This window comes from Lampris incognitus, chromosome 11, assembly GCF_029633865.1.
Source record: "Lampris incognitus isolate fLamInc1 chromosome 11, fLamInc1.hap2, whole genome shotgun sequence".
Taxonomy (NCBI): Eukaryota; Metazoa; Chordata; class Actinopteri; order Lampriformes; family Lampridae; genus Lampris; species Lampris incognitus.
In genome coordinates this window covers 19,817,277-19,844,853 of record NC_079221.1, presented here as the reverse complement: position 1 = coordinate 19,844,853, position 27,577 = coordinate 19,817,277, and the positions used below count along the sequence as shown (strand labels likewise).

Genomic DNA, 27,577 nt, shown 5'->3' with positions numbered 1-27,577 from the left:
GGAATTATACACTGGCATTCAGTGAGTGTATAATACTTAACAACTCTCTCAGTCACTCAATGCATTACTTTTTTTTCACTTTGGAGTCATTCAGCTCATTATTGATCAATCACATATACCCACCTATTGTAAAAAGATGGTTTTACAGTATATCAAATTGTAAATAATTGGAATGCTGTGATACTGAATTGTTTTGGGTTTTTTTGCATGGATATTTTCTTTCCATTTTTCCATTTGGTCAAAAGCAGACTGACTAGCCTGCTGAATAGCACACCTGGAGCTGGTTATTACGTGTTGTCGTGCTAAGAGATACTTAGACTTTTTCTTTAAACAGTGGGTGGAGAGGTCCGAGTCCGAGAACTAGTTGTAATTTACTACAAATGATCAACCTACTGTACCAGCTCAGATTCAGCAAACATGATTCTGCAAATAAAGGCAATGCAAAACCGGAGTTCGACTGAACTCAAAAACTGAACTATTCAACACACACACACACACACACACACACACACACACACACATGCAAGAACACAAAAAAAAAACCCAAGATGAGTGTTTACTGACAATAAGGAGAGTCCTTGGTTTCTCATAGTCATCAGACCAGTCATATGTCCATTACGGATTATCAAGTGTATGTCCCTGCTGAACAAGGGCTAAATAGACCGTTTTGGGGGGCTGTGGAGCATCTGCACCATAGCTTAAATTTGGGGTTTACGAGGTTCATTTGGTAACAAATCAAAATTATCTTGACTGCAGCCGCTGTGCAAATAATTGGGTTTCATAGAGATGGAGAGCAATTTTGGCCCGGGGCCTCACCTTTAATTGAGTGCCAACAGACATGCAACAAATGAAGGGGGCATGTCGCAGACACTCAGCACTTAGCATAATATTCCCCAGGAAACATCTGTTTTTGGTAATTGGCTTTGAATTTAAACATTCTTTTCGAACGAGAGTGGCATAATACAATGTACCGAAGCTGAGTCAGCTGTATTGATGTTTGCCTTACCTCGTGAGATGGTATTGAAATGTAAGAAAAAAACAAATAGTCCTGGGTTACAGTTTGAGTATAAAATCGAGCCTTGCGGTGCTTTTTCCCCTCTTTTATTTTTTCATTCCACTTTTTCTCTCTCGTTTTTTGCTCACATCGCTCCTAATGAAACAATTGGGTTACTGCAAATTTGCAGTCAGTGCGAATGATGAAAGCCAAAGCCATGACTGGTGACCTGCCTGCACTTGTTGAAAATGTGTACATGATCACACACACACACACACACACACACACACACACACACACACACACACACACACACACACACACACACACACACACACACACACACACACACACACACACACACACACACGTTAATCATCCCATGGTTATCTGATATGCTTCGGTGGTTAGAATGATGGACTGAGTTGATTTATGATAGACATCCAACAAGTAACATGACAGTAGATAGGACCCTGTCCTCCACATCAGAGATTTGCCTTGTTGACACAAACACAGTGGACTGTCAAAGGTGCTTGGGGTTATTCAGTAATCCTCTAGGGAACTGGAGTGGAATAGGACTGGATTCTACCGGTCACTGTTTTCATTTTACCAAATGTTAGAATGGTTGTATATTTCACCTGCCGGTTGCTGGTCTCATGTCTCGTCTTACCTGGCATCTTGCTCGGGGACTTGGTCTTCCGATGTCCGAGTTGCACGGCGGAGCGGCTGGCTGCTTGTCCCATGGTCACAACGGCGTGTGCTGAGATAGTGCGGGAGCCGGGCTGCGGCTGCTGTCCGGTGTGCGCCAGGCTGGAGGGGGAGCTGTGCGGGGTCTACACGCCGAGATGCTCCACCGGGCTGAGGTGCTACCCCAGCGCCGATGCCGCATTGCCTTTACAACAGCTTATCCAGGGCTTAGGCCGGTGCTCGCAAAAAGTGAACGTAGAAGTCTCGGCCAGTCAAAACGGTGAGTTATTTAAAGAACATATTTATTGGCGTTAAAGGTAGACTAGCTAAGTTAAAGCTCAAAACAATATTGATCCTAATGAATAATTTACAACAAGGCATGCAACATCATAATTTCCTGCTGATTCACCCAATTAATGTATATTTTTAGTTTTGGGCCTATCGTAACTACCTTGTTCTCCTCCAGTGTTGCGTGCAATGCCCTGTCCATGTCGTATATCATAAATGGAGCCTTACATCTTGTTGAATGTCACATTAGATGCCTACAGAATTTAAGTGGCCATCAATTGACAGACAATGGCACGATACATATAGGCCTACTTCCATCATATTGGGCCATACGGTCATGATAAGTGGGACATAACTTTTTAATTTTACTGCTGAGTTTTGGAGAATAGGCATTATTTAACAACGTCCCCCCCCCCCCCCCCAAATTAAGTTACATGTATTGCTAGAGTTAAAATCTTGGACTACTGCCAGTGCTTTGAACAGAAAAATTCCCCCCAGTCATGATCAGGGGCTGCTTTTACACGTATCCTGAAGATAAATCATTGCATGCAGTATGTCAGCACACATTAAATCACCACTTGGAACACTGGCCCGATACTTTCGCCAGCTCCCATCCTTTTACTGCACATCACACATTTACTCACAACATTTTTCTGAAAAATATTGTCCAACATTTTGGTCACGCTGACCACAGATAATAATGTGAAATCCTGCAGGGAAAATGTCCGACCTCTCTCTCCCACATTACGGCTTTTAGAGAAAAAGGGTCACTATTGATTTCTGAAAATGAATGTTGACATACGCAGCATATTTGGCAGGCAGTGGCAGGCCCACATCTGTGAGTGCAAACAAGCATTATCCCCCCGTTGAACTCAAAGCTATGATTTGTAACCCACATATATTCAAAGCTATTTTATTGTCAGTATCTGCTTTTCGCATATTGTTTAGGGCATATTGTATTGTTTCATATATTATTTCGTGTATTGGTCAGGGTGGTTTAATAAAAGTCCGAACACTGAATATTTCTACTCAACCGATTTTACAGCAACTGCTCAGATCTGCTAAAAAAAAAAAAGTTTATTTTGCATGCTGACAGTTTGCCCCTGCAGCTTTGCAACTTGCATCACAAAGTACAACACAGAAAACATGCATTTTCCCAACTAGAAGATTGTGTTTTATGCCATGCTGCATTGTGCTTTTGAACAGATGATGTCATAAAGGTGGGACTTAACAGTCTAGACGCTGGTAAAAGCCCCCCACCCCCCTCGTCTTTACTCTTTGAGGCAACTGTGCTTTGCTTTTCTTTTTTTTCCAATTCGCAAGGGGTCATATAACAGCACCGATGGTCATGCCATAATTGCTTTCCATCAGCAAGGCTTTCACCGTTTGGACCAGCACTTCTTCATATGTGTTCCCACTTAAATTATTTTTACATTTGAAATTGAGTTTGAAACTTTCAGCTTATCAGAGTCCAGGACAGGCTTATTATTGTGATTATTGTTTGTGTGGAAATTTAGTCCCCATTATATTCAAAAACGTTTCATTTCCCCATTAGGCAAAGATGAATTGTAAAACAACATGAGCACGTGGAAAAAACGTGGTTTCTTCAGGGAGTTATTCGCCTGCTTGTCGTGACATACTGTTGTCTATGGCAGGTGTGTAATGTCTACTTATGCAAGTGATGTAATGCAGCAGTTTCTGAATTCAGCCAATTACAACTTCAATTCTCTCTTTAGTACTTTTATTTATGTAAGGACGACTTGCTGAGCACGCATGGTCCTTTTTTTTTTAAAATAGAGCCCTGTGTCACGTTTACAGAGTTGCACACAATCACACCTAATCCATGAACCACTGCTGCACTCCATGACTTCAGTCATCTACAAACAATCCTTACAATCTCTGCAACAGAGTAAATTAACTGTTGAAAATACACACAATTAATGTACTTTGGCAGCAGTCTGAATGATGGACCTTGGACTCTGATTGCTATTTGGCAATTGTCAGTATATCTCCCATGACCAGCACATTTCAAAACATGACGTTTTCAGGATGTTGCATAAAACCATGAGCAGTGCAGACCATACAGGTGACGGAAAGAGACACTTTCACAGTCTGTTATGCCGCTGTAGACTGATTATATCTCAGTTGCTGATGCCGCCATAGCAGGCCAGCCTGTTCTTATTAACCTTGACCTGTGTGCAAGGCTTAGAACTGTTAAAACCCGTTACAGTGCTGATTTTACAGCTGAAATATTTGCAAGCATTATGAACGGTCTAAATCTACCTACCGCACCAGCCGCTGACAACCTAGGAGATATCTTCATCTGGAGAAACAAAAATGCCGTGGCAAACAAAATGTCCGGGGGGTCGAGGTACCATAGCGGTCTATTCCATTGCCTACCAACACGGGGATCGCCGGAGTGAATCCCCAGTCCTCCGAGTGTGGCTAGATGGGGTACAGCCACGGACGGAAGTGACGCAAAATCTCGCCTGGCGTATTTTTTTGCTATGGCGCTACTCACGTAAGGAAGGCCTTCCAGCTAATGGGTTGAGCGGTCCTATTTTATTTTGTTTTGCTTGATATTTTATTAATTTATTTTAATTTTATGATCTGTTATATTACAGTCTGTAAAGTAATACAGTATTCTCTTGATATGTTCTGATGTTTTTGTATATTGTGGAGAGCATGACATGCAATGCCATCCCTACGTACCATCTGAAGGAAGGCGCCGAACCAAAGATACTTATACGTCTGACTGTCTGGCTGAATCATGCAAGGTATGGCAGTATGTGCAGATAACGGATGGTAATCAATGTAGGACTGTTTTACTTCGAAAGACCACATTAGGCATGTAACTTTAGCAGGACAGATGTTTGGTTATACGGTGTCCGTGCACCGGCGATGAATCTGATACATAGCAGTTTATTTCCCACCCCTCACTCCTGGAGGAGCGTGGCAAACGCGATTACTTAATAGGGATAAATGCACAGAATTAACATTTTAAATATAACGTTATCTCCATTGATAAATAGCTACAGTGTCGCAGACACTAGCTAACGTTAGCTACCGTTTTATGTAGACTTAGCTGGCTTGCTAGCATTGGGAAGCAGTATCTACGCACAAGCAACAGCGATATTTCATTCAAAATACACAGTTACCAGATTTTATTTAGTGAAATTGTAGTTATTTTAAGTAAAACGAATTCATCCGACTCATCATTCATCTGGCTTTAAAAACCAAAGGCCAAACTCTCGATAGCGCAGGAGGTTAGCTAGGCTAGCTATCGCCATAGCAACGAAATACGCCCGGCGAGATTTTGCGTCACTTCCGTCCGTGGCTGTATCCCATCTAACCACAACGTAATCCTCCGGCTTGGCCGGATGTCTGAAGCGGGATGTGGGTATGTGCCCTGGTCTCTGCATTGGCGCCTCCTCTGCTCGGTTTGGGGTGCCTGTTCGGGGGGAACTGGGGGGAATGGCGTGATTCTTTCACGCGCCACTTCCCCCTGGCGAAACTCCTCACTGTCAGGTGAAAAGAAGCGACTGGCGACACCACATATATCGGAGGAGACTTGTGGTAGTTTGCAGCCCTCCCCGGATCGGCAGAGGGGGTGGAACAGCGACCGGGACGGCTTGGAAGAGGGGTAATTGGCCGGATACAATTGAAAAGGAAAAAAGGGGGAAGTTGCTCCATGGTGGCAAACAAAATTTCCCTGGAGAAATTATTTTAAAGGGGGTTGACAAGAGTGTGGTGCAGTAAGTCGCACAAGACAAATCTTTTTGTCCTTCTCGAGAGCTACCAGGACAGTTAGCACAAATACAGAAAACAGATGAAGAACGTTCTTCAAACATAATCCTCTCGGACAGATAATGACAACGTAATGTAAACAGCGCTCATGTTCCATCTATTCTACCGTTGACAGGCTTTTGATTTCCCCATTGTCCATGTCCCCAAAGTTTCTGTTCATCTAAAAATGTGAAGAATATACTTTTTTTTCTGATGCAATTGCATGACGCAATTCTCAATTGCAAACATCAAATTTTTTGAAGAACCTGTTGGCCAGCAGAAGGCTGCCAACTGCAGCCTTAACCCCCTCCCTAAATCTCTTTGAGACTGTTTTTGGTTGCCTAGTGAGGGCGTTACTGAAAATGTTCCTTATACTGTCATAAAGCCTTTACTCGAAAAAAAAAAGATATATCTAAGTGCATCGTCTTACAACAAACCCATCTCTAACCTACTGCTCTTTAGCAAAATTTTTGAAAAACGTTGCATATGACCAGTTAGATAATTACTAACAGACTCCAGTCTGGCTTTAGAGGTCATCCCAGTGCAGAAACAGCACTTTTTAAAATGTGTATTTATTTATTATTACAGTCTCAGATTGAACTCGGGTTCAAGCACAACATCGATCCTGGTACTTTAAACCTTCATTGTGACATCTGACACTGCTGATCATGAAATTTGTCCTCATAGACTAGAGGAATGGGTTGGCCTGTATTTGCAACACAAGTATTCAGGATGCATAAGTTTCCCATATTTTTGAGTTGGGACATGAAAATACCGTAAGAACTTAATAATTAACCCGAAAAAATCTTATCTCTGTTTTGACAAACCTGAATAAGACCCCTGTTGACTGGAATACTGTGGCATATAAACACCTTATCCTGTGTACTGTTTATTTATCCATACACTGTGAATGTTTTATTTGGCAAAGTATGATGGGCACAATTCTGCTAAAAAAAATTACAGCTGACTGACTTCCATTATAATTCTGTTATCCTCTTTCAATGTTGTATTCTGTAAAGTGTGTAAACACAACATCCATTGCACATTGTCCACCTTGGGAGAGAGATCCATCCTCTGTTGCTCTCCCTGAGGTTTCTTCCTATTTTTCCTCCCTGTTAAAGGGTTTTTTTAATTATTTTTTTAGGGATTTGTTCCTTATCTGATGCGAGGGTCTAAGGACAGGATGTTGTGTTGCTGTAAAGCCCCTTGAGACAAATTTGTAATTTGTGATATTGGGCTGTACAAATAAAATTGACTTGACTGTGGAGAAGATTGGTAAGGCAGAGTGACCATTAAACACAACTTTGTCTTTTATGTCAGAATATATTAACGAGTCAACAAAGTGGTGAGAGGGAACAGGTGGGCTGGGCAAGAGACATTGCATTCGTTGCAACCTTTGTCTTATTTTCTTAGTTTTGTCATTGTTTTTGTGGATCTCTCTCCCTTTCTCTCCGTGTCACTGTCTCTCTGTCTGTCTCTGTCTCTCTCTGTGTCTATGTGTCTCTGTCTGTCTGTCAGTCTGTCTCTCTCTCTCTCTCTCGCTCTCTCTCTCCCCTCATTGTCTGTGGTCGGGAATGCCCTTGTTGCCCTGCAACTGATCCTTTGCTCAGACTTGTGCCCTCCCTCTTGCACTCTCTCAGGTGTTAAATCACTGTACACATTCCCAGAAGCATATGTGATAATATGCGTGTGGCGCACACACACAGTATAAGGGGTGAAGGAGTGAGGGAGATCACTTTGGGTGGGAATTGCATGTTTGTACCTGCGATCCCAGCATGGCTACCCTGAGGAGCAAGGAGGGAGCCCTCCCTACTTAGCGCATGTAAGCCAAGCTAGTCGGTGCCTGTTATGATCTAGCGTTGACATGAAAGAATGAATGATCACTTCAGATGGCAGAATGCATGGCAGAGACAGAGGTGCAATGTGTATCTTACATGTCATTTAACTGACAAAGCCCTCAGGGTAAAAGTTTTATTTAGTTATCGATCGTAATAGTGTTGATACCAGTAGTACTTTATTGATCAATTAGTAAGAAATCTTTTTATTATAGGGACACCAAAAAAACCCTTATCAATATTCAGCAGATAGAGGAACAATGATGATAAGAAACATATTAGCCCTATCCGGGGGAATCAGGAAATGTCTTTAAAAGACATTGCAACAACAATTGGATACAAGGTTGGGTAGATAATAAAACATGCATTAAGGGTTTGTAGGAGAATAGCACCTTCACCTCAGCTTCACCTTTATATCTTTCAAGTTTGGCAAATGCTGTGAGACAGGCAATTGGCCAATCGCAGCCAACACCAAAGTCAGCATCTTTTTGCTAGCATGACACATGTGGCCACATTGGAGCAGGGCGAGTTCAAGTCTTGAAAAAGTGCAGAGCTAGCTAACTTAAAAGGCTCGTTGATTAGCATATGCGTGTTTGTTCATGGGACGGGGGTCCCTGGCTAGACAAAACCGTCTTTATTTTTTTAATTGCTTTTGTCCATCTGCCAACGGTGAAGTGTTTGAAGTGCTGCAGCCCTGAGAGGAACTAGTCATGTGAGCAATGGTGTGACATAGGCCACTTTCATGGATAGGGGGAAAAACATATATGTTGTTAAGACACAGCTCTACTGTACATGATAAGAGTGTAAATACATTAATGCTAAGCAACCTTGGAAAGACATTACTCACTCCATGTTATGAGGGTGCTGTGAAAGCATTGCTCAATGGCAATACCTGATGCCAATTCTCCAACAGTTTGAGACAGGTAGTTTCTATGGCGCTAGAGACAGAATCAACAACATTGCACTGAGATGACAGCTGTTGGCTCAAGATGTATGTTTTTTTCCCCTGGAAAATTAGCTCTCATGTGTTCCTATAGCGTCTATAGTGAGCTTGGTCATGAGCAAAAAGCATATCATTCTATGTTAAATTAATATAGAGCTTTTATACAATATATATGGTATGCTTCTCTATCAGGAACATGTCGCAGTTTTAGGATGAAATCCTCTTCAATTTTAAAATCCTCATATTACCTGAAAGTATGCCTTTCTGCACTGTGAGCCCTCATTAAGCCAATAAATACTGACTTAAAATGTCCCCTAGAGCCGATGAAGGATATGGACAAAAAGTAATTTTCTTATAAATCAATTGACAGCAAAGGAGAAATGCATTACTCTGCATTTTCTCCCCCGCAGGGAGATCATTGTCAGCCACACAGAATACCCCTGCAGCTAGTTTGTATTCAAAGGCTTGCTCAAGGGCATTACAGCAGGGTAGATGCTTACTATCATGGGTTGTTAACCCTAAGCCTTTCAACTGAAGGATGGTCTTCTAATAAGTACACAACTACAGTATATCCTCTCAGAGGGATGGAAAATTGTGGAAACTTTCCACCCCCCCCATTGTCATCAGTGTATTGTTTTCGACGTTAAGAAGTAAAACATTAAATCCAAATGAAACAGTGTGATCTGGATGACACATGCAAGCTTTTGAGCTTAATTAAAGGTTAGAATTTAACTGCAAGTCATGACGTCAGTATGCTATGCCGTAGCTCCCTTCCAACATTTCATTTAATTTGATCTGGCCCAGCATCACATGGGCATGCACAATATTTTTAAACTGTAGAGTCATCAGTTGTCGGAGATAATCACTAATTTCTAAGTATTTGCACACAGTCTTACCATAAATTTCTCAATATGCTTTGCATTTATGATTACAGGAGAAATGTTACCATGCAAATAGATGCATGAAAATGCACACAAATACAAAACAAAACAAAAAAAAGATCTAGAAGAGTGCACTCAGTAGAGTGCAGATCCCCACCAGGTGTATCTCTTCTTCTCCGGTGCTCGGGTTTAAGTGACAAACTAGCTGAGGAGTTAGCACTCAATTGAGATGTAAAACAAGTTTTTCAAAGGTTTTGAATCACCGCAACCATAAGAGGTCCTTGATCATACAGTCATAACTGTGCACAAAATGATAGAACACAACAGATAGAACATTATTAGTCATTTTGTACATACATACAAGTGAAACTTACTCTCTGCATTTAACCCATCATAGCTGTGTAGCTAGGAGCAGTGGGCAGCTGCTGTACAGCACCTGAGGACCAACTCCAGTTCTTCTTTCCATTGTCTTGATCAGGGGCATAGACAGGAGTATTAACCCTAACATGCAGGTCTTTTTGATGGTGGGAGGAAGTCGGAGCATGCGGAGGAAACCCATGCAGACACGGGGAGGACATACAAACTCCACACAGAAAGGACCTGGGACAGCCTGGGGTTTGAACCCAGGACCCTCTTGCTGTGAGGCAACAGCACTAACCACTGGGCCACCGTGCTGCCCATTAGGTTGATTAGGCTGACAGGCCCAGTAGTATGTGAGATTAGCAGCGGACAGATACACACACACACACGGACAGAAAAACCAGTGTTTTTCCTGCCATCATAAGACTTTTGTGCAGCACCCAAGTCAGTTGAAATTTTTTTTAAATATGCAGCCCTCAAGCTAAAACAATCTACTCAATAAAAAAGTCTTGCCTGTCAGTCTGTGGATGTGCAGCCTCCTAGCTGGAACCTCGCATGAATGCGACCAAGTCTAATATGAACTGCACTTTCCAAAAAGAAAAGGTTTGCTGTGTGACCATTTTGGTCTAACCCTAACCCTGTCTTTATTTTCATAATATAATAAAGCTTGGTAAACCACTCACATCTACGACTGACTCAGACTGGGCAGCAGCACGAATATGCAGCACTTCCTGTTTTGACAGCAACCTAGAGGAAGTTGTTCCTTTATAACATTCACATTTTTTGGATTATCAAAATTATTTTTGATAACTTTTGATCATGTCGCTGCCCGATCCGACTCACATTTTTATTTTTATTTATTTTTTTACAGCTGGCTAAATGCCCTTGCAAGAGCACACACACACACACGCACGTATGCATTCATGCACGCACGCACACACAAATACGCCACGCAAACACATATGCATTGACACAGAGACATATCCAAGAACAGACGCAGTCATGGTGTGTTGGTGTGTGTAAATAACTATGCAGAGTCACTGGGGCCTCTCTCCCAAGACTGATTTATAGCTTTGGAGATCTGCTCTTTTTTGTTTTGCTCTAATTACAGATAAGAGTTAGAAGCAAGTCCTACGCAGACACACACACACACACACACACACACACACACACACACACACACACACACACACACACACACACACATACACACACATACACACACACAGCCTCTGGCAGATCAGGTAAAAACAAAATCCTTATTCAGCATGAAAAGCAGACCTCAGGAGTGTCTCTCCATACATCCCGTCTCACCATGAATACCAGTCAAGTTTGGGTCTGTACTGCTGTTGTCACCCTCATAAACACAGGGGTATGTATGGCAGAGCTGAGGGAGCTGAGATACTAATAAAGGGAACCGCACTCACATTCAGGGCAATCACCATAAATGATAGCACAAAAAATAAAACATATTTGACGTAGATAGATTTTGTATATTCCTGCATCCCAAGAAAAATTATAATCCTCAGCAAAAGAAAAATATGCTATTTTGGGCATGCACTAACAGTGTGGGATGGCATCCTTATATTAAGTGCGCTCCAAAAACTGTGCATATTCAAAGTGATAATTATCGTTTATAATTGAAGTTGTGTTAGTAACCTCTCAGGAGTATACATTTCCTATTTAGTGTCATGACTGCTCCTGGTTCTGCCCTCTGCAGCCATGGTTTCTGCAGCTTGTGTCTTGTTCTGCTCTGACACCATCCCAGTCCAGAGTCCTGTCCAGTTTCCTCTGCTGCCCATTTGCCCCAGAACTGTTGTTTTCAATCAAGTTTCTAAGCATTTAAGTTCGGCTGTTTAGCTTGTTTGTTGTCAGCGCGTACTGTCATGTGTCCGTGTGTGTTCCCTAAAACTCCTCATATTCCTTCTTTTTTTTGGTGGCTTTTTCCCCTTTTTCCCCCAATTGTACTTGGCCAATTACCTTATTCTCCAAGCCGTCCCGGTTGCTGCTCCACCCCCTCTGGCATGTGGAATCGCCAGCCGCTTCTTTTCACCTGACAGTGAGGAGTTTCACCAGGGGGACGTAGCACGTGGGAGGATCACGCTATTCCTCCCAGTTCCCCCTCTCCCCTAAACAGGCGCCCCGACTGGCCAGAGGAGGCGCTAGTGCAGTGACCAGGACACATACCCACACCTGGCTTCCCACCCGCAGATATGGCCAACTGTGTCTGTAGGGACGCCCAACCAAGCCGAAGGTAACACGGGGATTCGAACTGACGACCCCCGTGTTGGTAAGCAACCGAATAGACCACCATATCGCCTGGATGCCCCACCCCTCATATTCCTACCAGTAAACCTTTTTATTTCACCTTTTACTGGGTTTGCATCTGCACCCTGCTCCCCCGTGACAAGTTGGAATGAAAGAGCTGTGTTTTCATTGTGTTTTGTGGCTATATAGTAGTTTGCCTTGGTATGTTTATCTGTCTCATCTGTAAGTAATGCACATACAGTACATTACTGTATCAGAGCCAGCAGAACAGAGTCATACTAACACAGTGACCCTGTCATATGGGAAATGACTGCCACATAAACTGTACGTAAGTTGGCGCTACACTTACAAACCTGAAAGGGCTGATGACAGCATGCCGAGGCATCCTTCCCTTTGTTCGGTGGTGATCTCACTGGCCACTTCTACACTGCTGTCATCGTGATTACAGTTCACGCTGTTAGTGCAGAATTAGGGGAGGCTGGACGCCTTGAGGAGGGCATGTAAGAATTTGTCATTCAATTCCAGGAACAATAACATCTAAAACCACTGTCATTAGAAAAGGCCCCACTTCTAATTGTGGCTTGAGATTAAAGAACAGATACTCTGTGTGTGTGTGTGTGTGTGTGTGTGTGTGTGTGTGTGTGTGTGTGTGTGTGTGTGTGTGTGTGTGTGTGTGTGTGTGTGTGTGTATGTGTGTGTAACATCTGTCTATTAATCACACACCTAAAAGTCATGACAAAAAAAGACCTTGCCTCATTTAAAGACTGGCACAGAGCCATACAGTTTTTGCAAATACTTTAGATCTGACATTTCTGAGGCAGATATAAAATGTAGGTTTGTCTAAAACGTTGGATCTGTGCCATTTTCCTGGCATGGCATTGATTTTAAGAAAGAAAGGAAGAAAAGAGGGGCACCCCAGTGGTTCACCTGGTAGAGCGCGTACCACATGAGGCCGAGTCCTTACCGCAGCGACCTGGGGTCGAATACGCTCCGGGCCCTTTGCTGCATGTCATCCCCTGCCTTTCCTGTCTCTTTTTGCTATCAAATAAAGGTGGAAAATGCTTGGCGTCCGGGTGGCATGGTGGTCTGTTTCGTTGCCTTCCAACATGGGGATCGCTGGTTCGAATCCCCGTGTTACCTACAGCTTGGTCGGGCGTCCCTACAGACACAAATGGCCGTGTCTGTGGGTGGGAAGCCGGATGTGGGTATGTGTCCTGGTCACTGCACTAGCACCTCCTCTGGTTGGTCAGTCGGTCGGTCGGGGTGCCTGTTCGGGGGGGGGGGACAGGGGGGAATAGTGTGATCCTCCCATGCGCTACCACATATATCGGAGGAAGCATGTGGTAGTCTGCAGCCCTCCGCGGATCGACAGAGGGGGTGGAGCAGTGGCCAGGAAGAGTGGGGTAATTGGCCAACTACAATTCGGAGAAAAGTGTGGGGGGGGGATTTATATACATATATATATATATATATATATATATATATATATATATATATATATATATATATATATATATATGTATATCAGCATCGATCCTCCTATTGAGGAGATATGTCTCAGTTGAAAGACAGCTCTCTAAGTGGTTTGTATTTACAGATGTTGTTGCTTGAGCTTCAAGTTGACTGCATGTGTGTGTGTGTGTGTGTGTGTGTGTGTGTGTGTGTGTGTGTGTGTGTGTGTGTGTGTGTGTGTGTGTGTGTGTGTGTGTGTGTGTGTGTCTTTGTGAGCATACAGAGGTGGACAGCACGGAGGGTCCACCTGTGAAGAAGCCACCCTGGATATGGCCGAAAGAGAACGCCAAGCAGCAACACCTGAATGATCTCAAAAGCAAAATGAAGACGAATCGCCCAGATGAACCTCGGACCCAGATATTGCCACAGGTCAGGACAAATCCCTCTGCCATCTTTGAGCTTTGGACTGACTTGTCCCAGAGGGCTGTTTCATCATCGGTTTTCTGCTAATTCTAAATAATTCTTATTCAGTGCTAAGGTAATTACTTTTCAACCACATCCTTTGCTGAAAATATTTTTCCTTTTTGTGTCCACTACCAAAAGGATAAAGGGCATGTGAACATTAAAAAAAAAGACAAAACCAACAGAGCGCGTGCGTCATGTCAATGGATGTTTTGGATTTGCAGGGTGCATCCAGTTGCCTGGCTTTGCCGATTTACTGCAGAAATTGCCCTTCCATAATTAACTGGTTATTGCTTTCTTTTGTGTGTTTGTTCATGTTTTCTGAAAAAGCAAAATCCTCCCATTGAACTGCTCCCGATAGATAGTTCTACTCCTAGCTCCGGGGTCTACTTTGGCCTTTTTCTATGGGGTGTTTCTCCCTTTCATTCTTTGCACTCTCTCGAGACCACTTCTGGTATGTTGTAAAAAATGATCTTTGTGTATATAACTTACTAAGTTACTGCTCCTACCTTGGCCCTGCACCAGATACCATTTTGTGTATGCAAATCATTATTTGGTTGGACAGAAATTTTGGAAAACAAGTCAGTTTTCAACAAAAGTGCTAAGGTAGCTTCAGACTGGCTGGACAAAGAATTCAAAGAACTGTTGGTGATTTATGACAGCATTGTCTTGCCTCCTTGAACCACTCCATCAAACCGAGAGCTCCCATAAAGTACATCCTCAACACTAGCAATTCCCATCTCATACAGTGTCCACAGTATCTCAAGTCCCACAATAACTGCATGGCAGAACATAAAAAATGGTATCTCTTTAATACAAGTCCAAAGTGTCCTTTCACATTGGCGCTGTAATCTGTTGGCAGCAGTGAGCAGCAACCAGTGGTCAGCAATGTTTTACCACTTCTTTGTCTGGGGAAGCAGTGCCCTCCTCTGGGCAGCCATCCACTAATATAAAAAACAAACAAAAAAAACAAAACAAATATGTTGTCGTGTGTGCACACTTCCACATGCTTGTCTGCACATGGAGGTGGACAGCTGCACGAATACACTGATGAGCCAAAACATTAAGACCACTAACAGATAAACAAAATAATGATCTTCTCCAAACGAGGGCACATGTCAAGATCTGGGTGGATGAGATGGTACGCGAACAACCAGTTCTCGTAGTCAACGTGTTGGATGCAAGAAACATGGGCAGGAGTAAAGACCCGAGTGACTTTGACAAGGGCCAAATTGTTATGGCCAGACAACTGGTTCAGAGCTTCCCTGAAACAGCAACGCCTGTGGGGTGCTCCTGGTCAGCAGTGGTGAGTAGCTGCCAACAGTGGTACGAGGAGGGACAAATCACAAACGAGTGACAGGGTGTTGGACACCCAAGGCTCATCGATGCACGAGGGCAATGAAGGCTATTCCGTCTGGTCCAAACTGACAGAAGGTCTACTGAGGCGCAAGTCACAGAAAAGTTTAATGATGGTTACAGGAGGAATGTGTCACAACACACAGTGCATCGCACCCTGCTCCGCAGCCGTAGATCGGTCAGTGCCCATGATGACACCGTCGAAAGCACCTACAATCGGCACGCAGGGGTTGGAACTGGACCTTGCAGCAGTGGAACAAGATCTCCTGGTTCAGAGTCCTTTTAGATCACGTGAATGGCCGTGTACGTGTGCGCTGTTTACCCGGGGAAGTGATGGCACCAAGATGCACTGTGGAAAGACGACAAGCTGGTGGAGGGAGTGTGATGCTCTGGGCAATGTTCTGCTGAGAAACCCTGGGTCCAGCCATTCATATGGGCGTCAACTTGACACGTGCCACCTACCTAAACATCGTTGCAGACCAGGTAGACCCCATCATGCAATGGTAATGTAACGATCACGGATGAATAGGCTCGGTAGCCCTTGGCTAACGGGTCGGACCCTTTAGTCGACTGGTTAACGTTGTCGCCCGTGGTGCGGCAGCCACGGATTAGCGTCCCGGCTGTGACGGTCCGGTCGGGCTGCCCCCCGAATTCGCTACATTGGTGTCAGAGGTGGGATGCGCGGGGGGTAGTGTAACGTGCATGGATAAGTAGACACGTTAGCCCTTGGCTAACGGGTTGGACCCTTTAGTCGACTGATTAACGTTGTTGCACGCGGTGCGGAATACACGAGTTCGCGCCCCGGCTGTGACGGTCCGGCCGGGGACGCCCTTCCCGAAGGAAGGGAGCAGTGTAACGATGAACGGGTCGGATCCTTTAGTCGAGTGGTTAGCGATGTCGCCCGTGGTGCGGGAGGTACGGGTTCGCGTCCCGGCTGCGGCGGTTCCAGCGGTTATCCCCCGGATCCGCTATAGTAGTCCTTGATGGAAGTGGCCCCTTTCAGCAGGATAATGCGCCCTGCCATACTTGTTACGTTTCCCACAGGTGAGAACTCAGGCGCACGACTCACAGACAGGGAGGGTACAGTAACACTCAGTTTAATGATCGAAAACAGGTAGGAGTCAGTATACAGGGAATCAGTCCGAACCATAGACTGTATAAAATAATAAACGTAGACTCCATGACGTCACCCATTAGTTCATGTGAAGCCTCATGTTCGGCATTTTCCTGTCACCATCTTGGTTTTATGAAACCGGACGTGACCATATTTGTACTACAGGGTGGTGCTGTGGTGGAGCGAGGGGTGGATCTGTCTGAGAATCCGAGGGCACAATGCACGCCCATCTATACCTGACTGCAACTGGTTCCGCCGTGTGAGGTTGCTTTCCAAATTTATCGCACGCTAAAGCAACAAGACCAATTCGAAATGGCTGCTTCACATGAACAATATTAGTGTAACTAAGAAATATGCTGATTTTTTTTTAATACGGATAGATTATCAACTGGACAACACCCAAAAGGCAATTTCACAGCTATTTAAATGTACACAGTGCCATGGATATACGTTGCGACCAGGTAAGGGCCCTGACCCATCTGTCACTCAAAGCAGACAGCCCCCTAATTTGCATAACTTTAAGCCTTAATATAAATTAAACGAATGACTTATATGAAAATTCACCCCCCATTCAGTCATCACGGTGAGGGAAATTAACTATAGAGACCAAAACCGTTTTTTGAACCAGGCTGTAAATATGTTTATTTCTACTGTAAAGTTGGGCATTTTAACAGGGGAGTCTATGGAGCCAGGCCTATTTTGGCAACCAGTGGAGTCGCCCCCAGCTGGCCGTTAGAAAGAATGCGGATCTAAGGCACTTCCGCATTGGCTCCTCTTTTCAAACCCGGAGGTTTCCTCTTGGTCCAAACAGGCGACCAGAAATAGGAGCAGGAAGACAAGCGAAAACAGGACAGGTCCAAAAGCAGAAGTTCTAGTTACCGGGTTTTCACTCCAAACAGGCAAACACATTTGACAAGGGCAGGCAAGAGAAATAAGGTCCGGAAAACGGGCAAAACGAGAACTAGAGAATGCTGGATTACTCGGCAGTAGACACAAGAGACAAGACAATCTGGCAAAGGAACAGGAGAGCCAGGGGAGTATATGTGCTGGAACTAATCAGGGAATGGTGAGCAGGTGTGGGATACACAGGGTTGACTGATGACAAAACCAGGGGCAGGAACTGAAATGACGAGACAGGTGAGAACTTCAAAATAAGACAGGAAAGACAACGACTTAGGTTATGAGCTAACTGACTGAGTCAATGGGAGACAATGACTGCAGAAAATGACTGACTGAACTGAACTGGGAGACGTCGTGAAATGACTGACTGAAGTCCACTCACTCCCGGTTTCTGCTGCAGCGGTCATACGTACGTAACTTGATATGTACAGCTTGAAACTTTTCACCCGTTTGCTGGTAGGTGCAGGTGAACGTTTGTCGACAATCCTGTGCATGTCGTTGACATTTATCCATGGTAAATCTTGCAGGCATCGCGAAAAATATGCCACCGTCAATAGCACACGCCAGCAAACAGGACATTGGTATGACCGCTGCAGTAGAAACCGGAAGTCAGTGGCTACAGTTATCGTGACAACATTGTTTAGTAATGGTTTGAGGAACACGGCGACGTGTTCAAGGTGTTTCCCTGGCCTCCAAATTCTCAGTCCGATTGGTCATCTGTGGGATGTGCTGGACCGACAAGTCTGACTCACGGCATCTCCGCCTCACATTTACAGGACTTGAAGCGTCTGCTGCTAGTATGTTGGTGCCAGATACTGCAGGAAACCTTCAGGGGTCTTGTAGAGTCCATGCCTCGGTGGATCGGCACTGTTTTGTCGACACACGGCGGACCAACAGCGTATTAGGCAGGTGGTCATAATGTTTTGGCTGTCAGTGTATTCAAGGCGGGATTCCATTAACCTACTTAATGAGCAATATGAAATTGCGAGCTAAAAAAACGAGTAATGGGAAAATGTGAGTTAAAAAAAACCCAACAAATATCACAAAAGTTTATAAGCTCGCATGAGGTGCTTTTTCAGATGATTCAACAAAGCAAAGCAATATGTCGCAAAACTGAAATGGAAACACATTTTTTGCATTTAAGTCAAGGTAGCCACACCTAAAGGGGGCCTGCCCATTGTTCCGATGGCCCATTATTCTGGAACCCCAATAGTCAAAAACATGTCCTATTGGACCGAAAGCCCTCCAGATAGCCTCCAGATGTGGGCACTGATGTCCTTCTTCTAGCCCTGACAAAATGGATGTGAGCCTGAAGTGGCCTACATATATAATAGCAAATATGGCCCAAATATGCCAAATCAAATGTGGGCTTTTTTTTTGGCAAAGATGCGGTGCTCTTGGCAACATGCAATCTGGATGTGACCCTGAAGTGGCCCGTGTGATAAATGTTGAATGTGGGCCAAATATCACAAAACAAATATGGGTCACCTTTGGCAAATATGTGGCACATGCGGCATTGCTATGGTTTGGTTCTGACCCAGATCTGGCAAACAGGAGCGGACCACCCAAGTGCCATCATTCCATGCAGTATGTGGGCTGGACGAAGTGTCGGGCGTGGGACGGGTCCAGGCCACAGCAATTTTGCTATCAGGGGTTAGTCTGACAGCCTGTTATCATGAAAACAAATGCTTGTTGCTCTGAAAATAGACAGGCTGGAGTTTTTTTTGTTTTTTCTTGCCTTAAATATCTTAGTGTATTTTGAGACGCAAACACAAAGCTACCATTTACTACTAATTCACGTGAATAGGAGGTGTAATGTTAAAAGCACTTGTGAGAATGCCATCTCTACTTCACCAGAAATATCAGCTTTCCTGTATTTATCTTTAGCCAGTTCGGATTCACAATGGAGAGTGTGCATTTTCAGAGCAATGGGCTTTTGTTTTTGGGATAGCGGGCTGTTGGACAAATGGCCTTTCGGTCCAATGGGACATTTTTTGGACTGTTGGGGTTTCGGAAGAATGGGCTGTTAAATATCGCATGGCACCATATAAAGAGCGATGGCTATGTGCTTGGTTGGAACCGGCTCCCTCGGGCATGATACACGGGCCACAAGAGGTCCTTCTGCTGCGTAACTCATCAAATGTTAAGCAGGTCATTCTGAAGATTTGGATCCACAGGACCTCTGTAAAATAATTGCAGACAATGACCTCCCATAAAGCCCTGATACGTGGCCGGTACCAGGTATAAATAAGGGTTTGCCTTCGCGTCATTTCGTGCATCACATGCCCTCATCGCTTTGTGTTACTGCGGTGCATGCAATCGAAATCACCGTGCCAATATTCATTAGGTCTTGGAGACTATCACGAGGGGAGAAAACCCAGCATTAATCGCATAAATTCACTCAGTGGTAACACAAACTATTCACATCTGTGTTTGTCGACTTGTCGGCTTTTTTAAAAAAAAAATTGTTTTTTAATAGCTTCTATTTTGTGCAAAACTGCAATGGAAACCTGCCTTAGGGGCAGCACGGTGGTGCAGTGGTTAGTGCTGTCAACTCCCAGAAAAAAAGTCTTGGGTTCGATTCCTGACCGGCCAGGTTCCTTTCTGTGTGGAGTTTGCGTGTTGTCTGTGTGGGTTTCCACCTGGAGCTATGGTTTCCTCCCTCAGTCCAAAGAGATGTGCATAATGGTAGTCCACTGACTTCCGGTTTCTACTGCAGCGGTCATACCAGTTTCCTGTTTGTTGGCGTGTGCTATTGACAATGGCATATTTTTCACGATGCCTGCAAGTTTCAAGTTGTACATATCAAGTTACGTCCACAATTCCATCCGTCTATCCGTCCGTCCGCCTGCCCATCCTCATAATTGTGGACGTAACTTGATATGTACAACTTGAAACTTTTCACCCGTTTGCTGGTAGGTGCAGGTGAAAGTTTGTCAACAATTCTGTGCATGTCGTTCACATTTATCCATGGTAAATCTTGCAGGCATCGCGAAAAATATGCCATTGCCAATAGCACCCGCTAACAGACAGGAAACTGGTATGACTGCTGCAGTGGAAACCGGAATTCAGAGGAATACAGTTATGCACAGAGTCAATTGTAGATACTAAATTGCCCCTAGACGTGAACATGCCAAACCATGGCGACCTGTTCAGGGTGTTCCCCTGCCTTCCACCCAATGAGTGCTGGGATAGGTTCCACCCCCTGACCCTAATTAGGATAAGTGGCTTGAAAAAAAAAAGAAAAAAACAATAAGGATAAATGTATACAGATAATCAAGATAAAAGGATGTGAGACTGTCCAAAATGCAATAACAAAACTACATTGATGAAAGTTCACATTTGCCACAAATGAAGCCTAAAGTTGGCCTCATATGTAAAAAAAAGGAAGAAAGAAGGTTTTTTTTCAACTCAATTTAACAGTAAACAATTTTTTCATGCAGAAAATGTCCATGCTTGTGGTATTGTTTTGGCGCCCACAGTGGAATGCGTGTCGGCAGTTAAGTTCAGTGTTAAGATGACATCTTTAGCATTCCTTCAGCTTTTCAGCAGTCTCAAATGTGCCAAGACAAAATAAAAGCAATTCTTGGAAAAACCTCAAAAGGGGTGACATAAAAAGAGATACTCCCTCTGCTTCATGCAAATGAGCGTGGGCCTTTAGGGGCCAGGGAGACGAGGCCCACATGGGTTTCGACCTGGGAAACAATGATATACATGCTCGCATTTTCTCCTTCATTTAACTCACTCTCCTGCAGCAAAACAAAAAAGAAAAGAAAAGAAAAGAAAAACATAAGCGAGAGGGTGCAAAACAATTAGTGAGACCATTAGAGGCAACAAAAGGGAGGATTGGTTGAAAGAGGATGTGCAGCTGGGCAGGGGGCGGGGTCTTCAGATGGCCACTGTCAAGGACGGACGCGTCTCGTTGTGTGTGGTCATCTGAGGTCGGATAAACAAAGTGCTTCCAAGAGCTTGCATCTTCAAAGCTGCGGACTTGATTCATTCCATGTCTTTATGCCTTTATGATGTGGATAGAGACACTATATACAGTTGCCCCCCCCCCAAATAATGTCATCGCTTTCAAATTGATTTAGCATGGACGTCGCCGCCAAACAAAGCAAAAGAAATATTGGGGTCAACAGCAAGACTCAGTGTTCTGCAATGAAAAACAACATCAGCAGCAAAACCACCGCACATGAAATTTGGGGGGCGGGGGGGGGGTAACCGACTTCTGTCTATTTGTGTGTTGCATCTTTAGCGCGCATCACTTTTATAAAATTCTCCTTACCTCACCTCGCTGTAAACTCGGCTCCCATTGGCTGCTGATAGTCACTGCTTTGGAGCGAGTTACTTATCAAAAAATAAAAAAAACAAAAAACTACAGGCCTTGCGCAGGACCTGTTATAAATATCGGACGTGCCCAGAATTATCAGATTTTCCCAGATAAGCTTATGACTCAACAGGGTTGTTGAGACTGAATCTGTAAACCCTTTGCACAACCACATGTTTCCTTTGTTTTTTTTTTGTTTTGTTTTTTTGCAAATCTGGTTAGATTGGCTCAGTTATCTTGTGTGTCCAGTTTGGTGCTGACTGTTCACTGTTTCGCCTCATATCAGAATTACAGAAAAGAAAAGGAGCCCAATTCTAGGTGATTGCAACATTAGCTTCTGACTGCACTGACCAGTAGTCTAGCCTTTGTCCTAATGGAGACTTGCAGTAACCAAATGCAGTCACATTTTGTGTACTGGGTTTCGTCAGCGTATCTCTGAGTAGTTGTTTTCACAAACATATCCTTTACCATCCTTGCTACCTCGAGGCAGTGAAACCCCGCTCCAGTAAAACCCAAATTAGTTTATTCAGGTGTGCTATTAGTCGACTTGTTTTAAACTAAAAATCAGTGAGTATGCTTTCAGTTTACTTTTTAAGTACTTATCAGAGATGTGCTAAACCAAATTATACTTAAGTATACTTACACGTATACAACTAGTACATTGATATTAAATATAATATACTTGAAATAACCTTGAACTTTACCTAAGTTTACTTAATAAAATTAACTTCAAGTATACTTTTTTGCAAGGGAGGGTCTTTCTTTAAGTACTGTGTGTAGTAAGATGTCTGTGTGCACATACCTGCTCAGGTGCACGTGTGGGTTCATGACACAGAGACAGAGAAAAAGAAAGAAATAATATGTGAGGGAAAGAGACAGAGTGAGGGAGCGAGGTAGACAGAGAAAGAGTGAGAGAAAGAGATGAGACCGAGACACTGAGAGAAAGAGAGAAAGACCACTTTTCATCCATATGTTCAGATGTCTGATAAAGTCCATGCACTGGAGACTGTGCCTCCTCCAGCCCCTCTCTCTCATCCTCAGCCAACTAATCAGAGGACTGAGGCCCTTTGATCCTACTGGAAGGTTCTACACAAACCCTGTGTGTATGTGTGTGTGTGTGTGTGTGTGTGTGTGTGTGTGTGTGTGTGTGTGTGTGTGTGTGTGTGTGTGTGTGTGTGTGTGTGTGTGTGTGTGCGTGCGTGTTGAGTCAGCGTAGCGCTGTACTTGTCTGTGTCTCCGTGTCCATTTGCCTGTGTGTGAGTGTGTGTGTGTGTGTGTGTGTGTGTGTGTGTGTGTGTGTGTGTGTGTGTGTACATGAACATGATTCTGTATTTATGCGTCTGAGGGTGTGCATGTTTGCACACGAATGCCGGTTTGCCTATCATAAACAGGAGATTGCGTACATTTTTTTGTTTGGTTGAGTGTGAATGAGTGCAAAAAATGAGAACATTCGTCTGCACATGTGCGTGTGTGTGTGTGTGTGTGTGTGTGCGTTTGTGTGTGTGTGTGCATGTGTGTGCGCGCGCGTGTGTGTGTGTGTGTGTGTATGTATGTGTGTGCATCTGTGTGAATGTGTGTGGCCATGCCTGCTGACTTGAGTAGTCCAGCCACCCAAGCTCAGCTCCACCAGATTAACATCAATGATATTGGCTGACCTTTCTACTTGCATGAGCACCACACACTAAAAAAGTTATGGCCATAAACGTGTTTTTGTGACACTTTTACAACATACAGTAAGAAGTCTCTTTTTCTCGTATTTTCCGACTTTCCTAGACATAGCACAAATTGTTGGCATTGTGTAATTCATGCGAAAAGTTATTATTTTATTATTTTTAGTATTATTTTCAAAATGTTCTTGTTTTTCGTCTACTATTTCTTCTACTTCTTCCTCTTACATTGTCTTTCTTATTACTATTATTATTACAATAGTAGTAGTAGTAGTAGCAATAGTAGTATAGTTGTAGTAGTAGTAGTAGTAGTAGCAATAGTAGTATAGTAGTAGTAGTAGCAATAGTAGTAATAGAAGGAGTAGTAGTAGTAGTAGTATAGTAGCAGTAGCAGCAATAGTAGTATTAGGAGTAATAGTAGTAGTAGTAGTAGTAGTAATAGCACTAGTAGTAGTAGCAGTAGTAGTAGTAGTAGCAGCAGCAACAGTAATAGTAGTAATAGTAGAAGTAGTAGTAGTAGTAGTAATAGCACTAGTAGTAGTAGTAGCAGCAGCAACAGTAATAGTAGTAGTAGCAGCAGCAGTAGTAGTAGCAGTAGTAGAAGTAGTAGTAGAAGTAGGAGTAGTTACAGTAATTGCAGTTGTAGTGTTGTTAATATACTTGATTATTTCTCTCTCTGCCTTCAGAATTCCTGTGAGCAGGAGCTGGACAAGGTCCTGGAGGAGATCTCCAGGATGACCTTCCAGGATAACGGAGGCACACTGGAGAACCTGTACGAGCTCAGATTTCCAAACTGTGATAGACATGGAATGTACAACTTGAAACAGGTGGGCCACGAGACAGTACACCGGACTGCAGACTCGTCACAGCCAAATCTCTGTATGCCTAATGTGTTAGCATGGTGGTTGATTTTGGCTGCTTGAGTTGATCCTTTGTACAATGATGACTGACACAGCGATATGCCAATCGGCTCTTAGCAATCATCTCCATTTCCTCCGACGCTAAGATTTGACACTACTACTTCGGTACCCCGCCAAAAACAACGGAGAGCTGTTTTGATGCAATGTACATTAATGCTTGATTGGTTGAACGCCATAGCTAAAAGAGAGGACGAGGTGAGAAAGTAAAATGGATATGCCTTATCCAGATTGACTGCAGAGTTAGTTTGTTAAACTCTCTGGGTAGACTTGTGATAAACCGGCGCGAGGTGTTCTGCTACAACACTGCCACCATCAGTCTAACCCACACCACCGTCACCATCCTCTGCAGCTACACCCCTTTTTTACCCTTTTGCTAAATGCGAGTAGGTGTAGACAGGCTAAGAATGGATGCTCACTTACTCCTTGATGAAGAAACAATCAACAGGCATGCGTACACTTGCACAAAAGTCATCTAGCTTAGTGTGTTTACCGTTTTGATATGACGCTGAATCACAACTTGCCAAGTTATAGCGGCTGAGCTCACCTCGATGCATGGACACACACACACACATGCATGCACAGACACACACAAAGACATATGTGGGTGTGCACGCACGCACGCACGCACGCACGCACGCACACACACACACACACACACACACACACACACACACACACACACACACACGTGCACACAAATGTGATGATGAGTCTCTAGAATCACTGACTCCTAATTTGCCCCTTCCCTGCTTTTAACATGAAAAACAACAATTTCTAATTCTCAGACTATATGAGTAGTTGATAAAAAATTTCCCATCAGGCAAAAGTTTTTCCTTGGGAAAAAGGAAAAAATGTCAGAGGTAGTATGTATTGTATTGTATTGTATTGTATTGTTTAGAAAAAATCCTAGGACTTTTTCCAGCAGTGTTACCAAAACCACAGAAAGAGCTCACACCAGCACAAACTTTTATTGCAATATGACACTATCAACAGAACACCACTGATCCTCCCTTTCACCGAGTTTCAGTTTGATCCTATTTGTTCGGTTATTTTCCCATCTGCTTATCACCCTTGTACCCCCTTTTTTCTTCTCTCAGGCATTTTGTTTCTCACATAAACACATTCTCACACATAAAGCCAAGCCCAGAGCTTCACCTCTCGGTCCCCAGCCACACTGCAGGCATCCTCCATCCCCTTAAAACTCTGTGGATCCTCAGGATCTCTGGGCAAGGACTCCCTACTGCTCCCCAGACCACATTGAAGCTCCACATCAACCCTTCTTTTGACATGTACATACATGCATACACATACATACATACATACATACATACACACACATACATACACACATACGTACATACACACACACATACATAGTACATATATACATACAAAAAAATAAGAAAGAGAGAGATGACCAGTACACACAAACACACACACACACACCCACACACACACACAGAAATCATCATTCATCATCATATCTCATCATTTATTTTGTGGTCAGCTCTTACTTTAATTTCCAATCTTCAGTCTTTTGTGCTCGCTAGTACATTGTCAAACGCATACAGTACACACACACACACACACACACACACACACACACACACACACACACACACACACACACACACACACACACACACACACACACACACACACACACAAACACACAAACATGCAATGTATTCCTTGGGATTTGGCTGTCTAAACTATCCTTTAGGGACACAAACACACACACACACACACACACACACACACACACCACATATCCCCACCTACCCCCACTCAGCTCACAACTAGACTCCCATTCCTCCCATCGAATCATCACTCTACCCTTACACACACACACACACACACACACACACACACACACACACACACACACACACACAAACAACTGAAAAATCTGGCTGATGTTGTCATGTAGAATGAGGCAACATCTTCTAAGAAAGCAATAAAAGTGCAGTTCATGGGAAGACTTTTCCACCAGAGGAAACACTGCTGCTCCAAGTGAAATCACTTCAGGTCTACTTGTAGTAGCTCTTAAATATAGAAAGTCTCGGGCCAGCAGACAGAACATCACATGTCACATAGTGTTTCTGTATTTATGTGGTGATTTATCTATCATTGCCGTGGTACAGATGAGAGAGAAACAGACAGAGGATTTGAAAAGGTTCCTGAAGCAAGGCCTATGGGCCAGCCAGCCGGCCAGGCGGCCTTCATCATGGCTTACAAACAACAGCATTGTTTCTGAATCAGGGGCCTCGCTTCCCAGGCATGTACCACTGTACCTCCACAACACACAGGTCTCTTTTGGACTTGTCCCTCCTTCTCGTGTGGTAATTACTGTAACTGTCACTTTTTTTGTTCTTTCTCATTGAAGGAAGAAAATGGAAAGTATTTCCCCCCTCCCCCCACCCAGCTCTTCATTCTTTTCACTCCCGCCCCTCCTCTTCTGCCCCGTGTGCGCGGCATAGAACTATGTCCACTTCAATTATGACCTCATTTCTAAGGGGGCGACGGAAGAGGGGACTCGGCGGGGGGCCTGTACACTGGCATGCCTGTGTGTGTGTGTGTGTGTGTGTGTGTGTTTGTGTTTGTGGTGTGCATGTGAGAGTTGTGGGCGGGGTTGTGGGTGGGGGTACGACCTGTGGCCAAGCTGTTATTGGGCGGGTGCGGCCCCACCCCTCAGGCTTAGCTTTCGATCTTGCTCAGAAGGTGTGCATGTGCACTCACACATGCGCACACACGCGCGCGCGCACACACACACACGCACACACACACGCGCGTTCACACACACACGCACACACACACTTAACACCCCATCACAGACCGCTGTACTCAACACTTTATCAGCACACCCCCAACTTTCCACTGTGCGTTTGTTTGCCTCCCTCTCTCAGGAGTTGTTTTCCAGCTTGTCTTGTTTGTGTGTTTCCCCCTCAGTGTAACATGTCTACCCATGGCAAACGGGGTGAGTGCTGGTGCGTAAACCCCTTGACGGGGGTCCAGATTCCAGCAACGCCCAAGATCCGGGGGGACCCCAACTGTAACCAGTTCCAGGAGGAGCTCAGACCGCTGCCCACGCTGGCAGCCCTCCGCTAGCACACACCATACCGCATATCAGCGGTGGGGAGAAATGACGGGGTCATCGTCATAAGTCACGGGGTTGAGGGTCAAAAAGCGAGAGTGAATTCTAGGTTCTGGGGTTCTCCTAGTCCCGTTCGTGGTGAAATAATTTGAAAGATCAATGTTCAAGCTGAAATTTGGATCTCATTCTTTAATCAGATGAGACGCCGGTGGACTGACCCTGGCGAAGACGGAGCAGACAGCA

General features: G+C 44.1%; 1 protein-coding gene across 1 annotated transcript in view; it reads left to right on the top strand.

Moving 5' to 3' along the window:
* Positions 1-1,615: 1,615 nt before the first annotated feature.
* Positions 1,616-27,577, top strand: part of LOC130120808 (insulin-like growth factor-binding protein 2-B) — a 27,810-nt gene continuing 1,848 nt past the window's right edge. Inside the window, exons 1-4 of the mRNA XM_056289559.1 lie at positions 1,616-1,961; positions 13,778-13,923; positions 24,007-24,147; positions 27,190-27,577. The exon at positions 27,190-27,577 is cut by the window's right edge and continues 1,848 nt beyond it. Of these exons, the coding sequence (XP_056145534.1) occupies positions 1,616-1,961; positions 13,778-13,923; positions 24,007-24,147; positions 27,190-27,348 (792 nt within the window). The 3' untranslated portion in view covers positions 27,349-27,577. The remainder of the gene's footprint in view (positions 1,962-13,777; positions 13,924-24,006; positions 24,148-27,189) is intronic.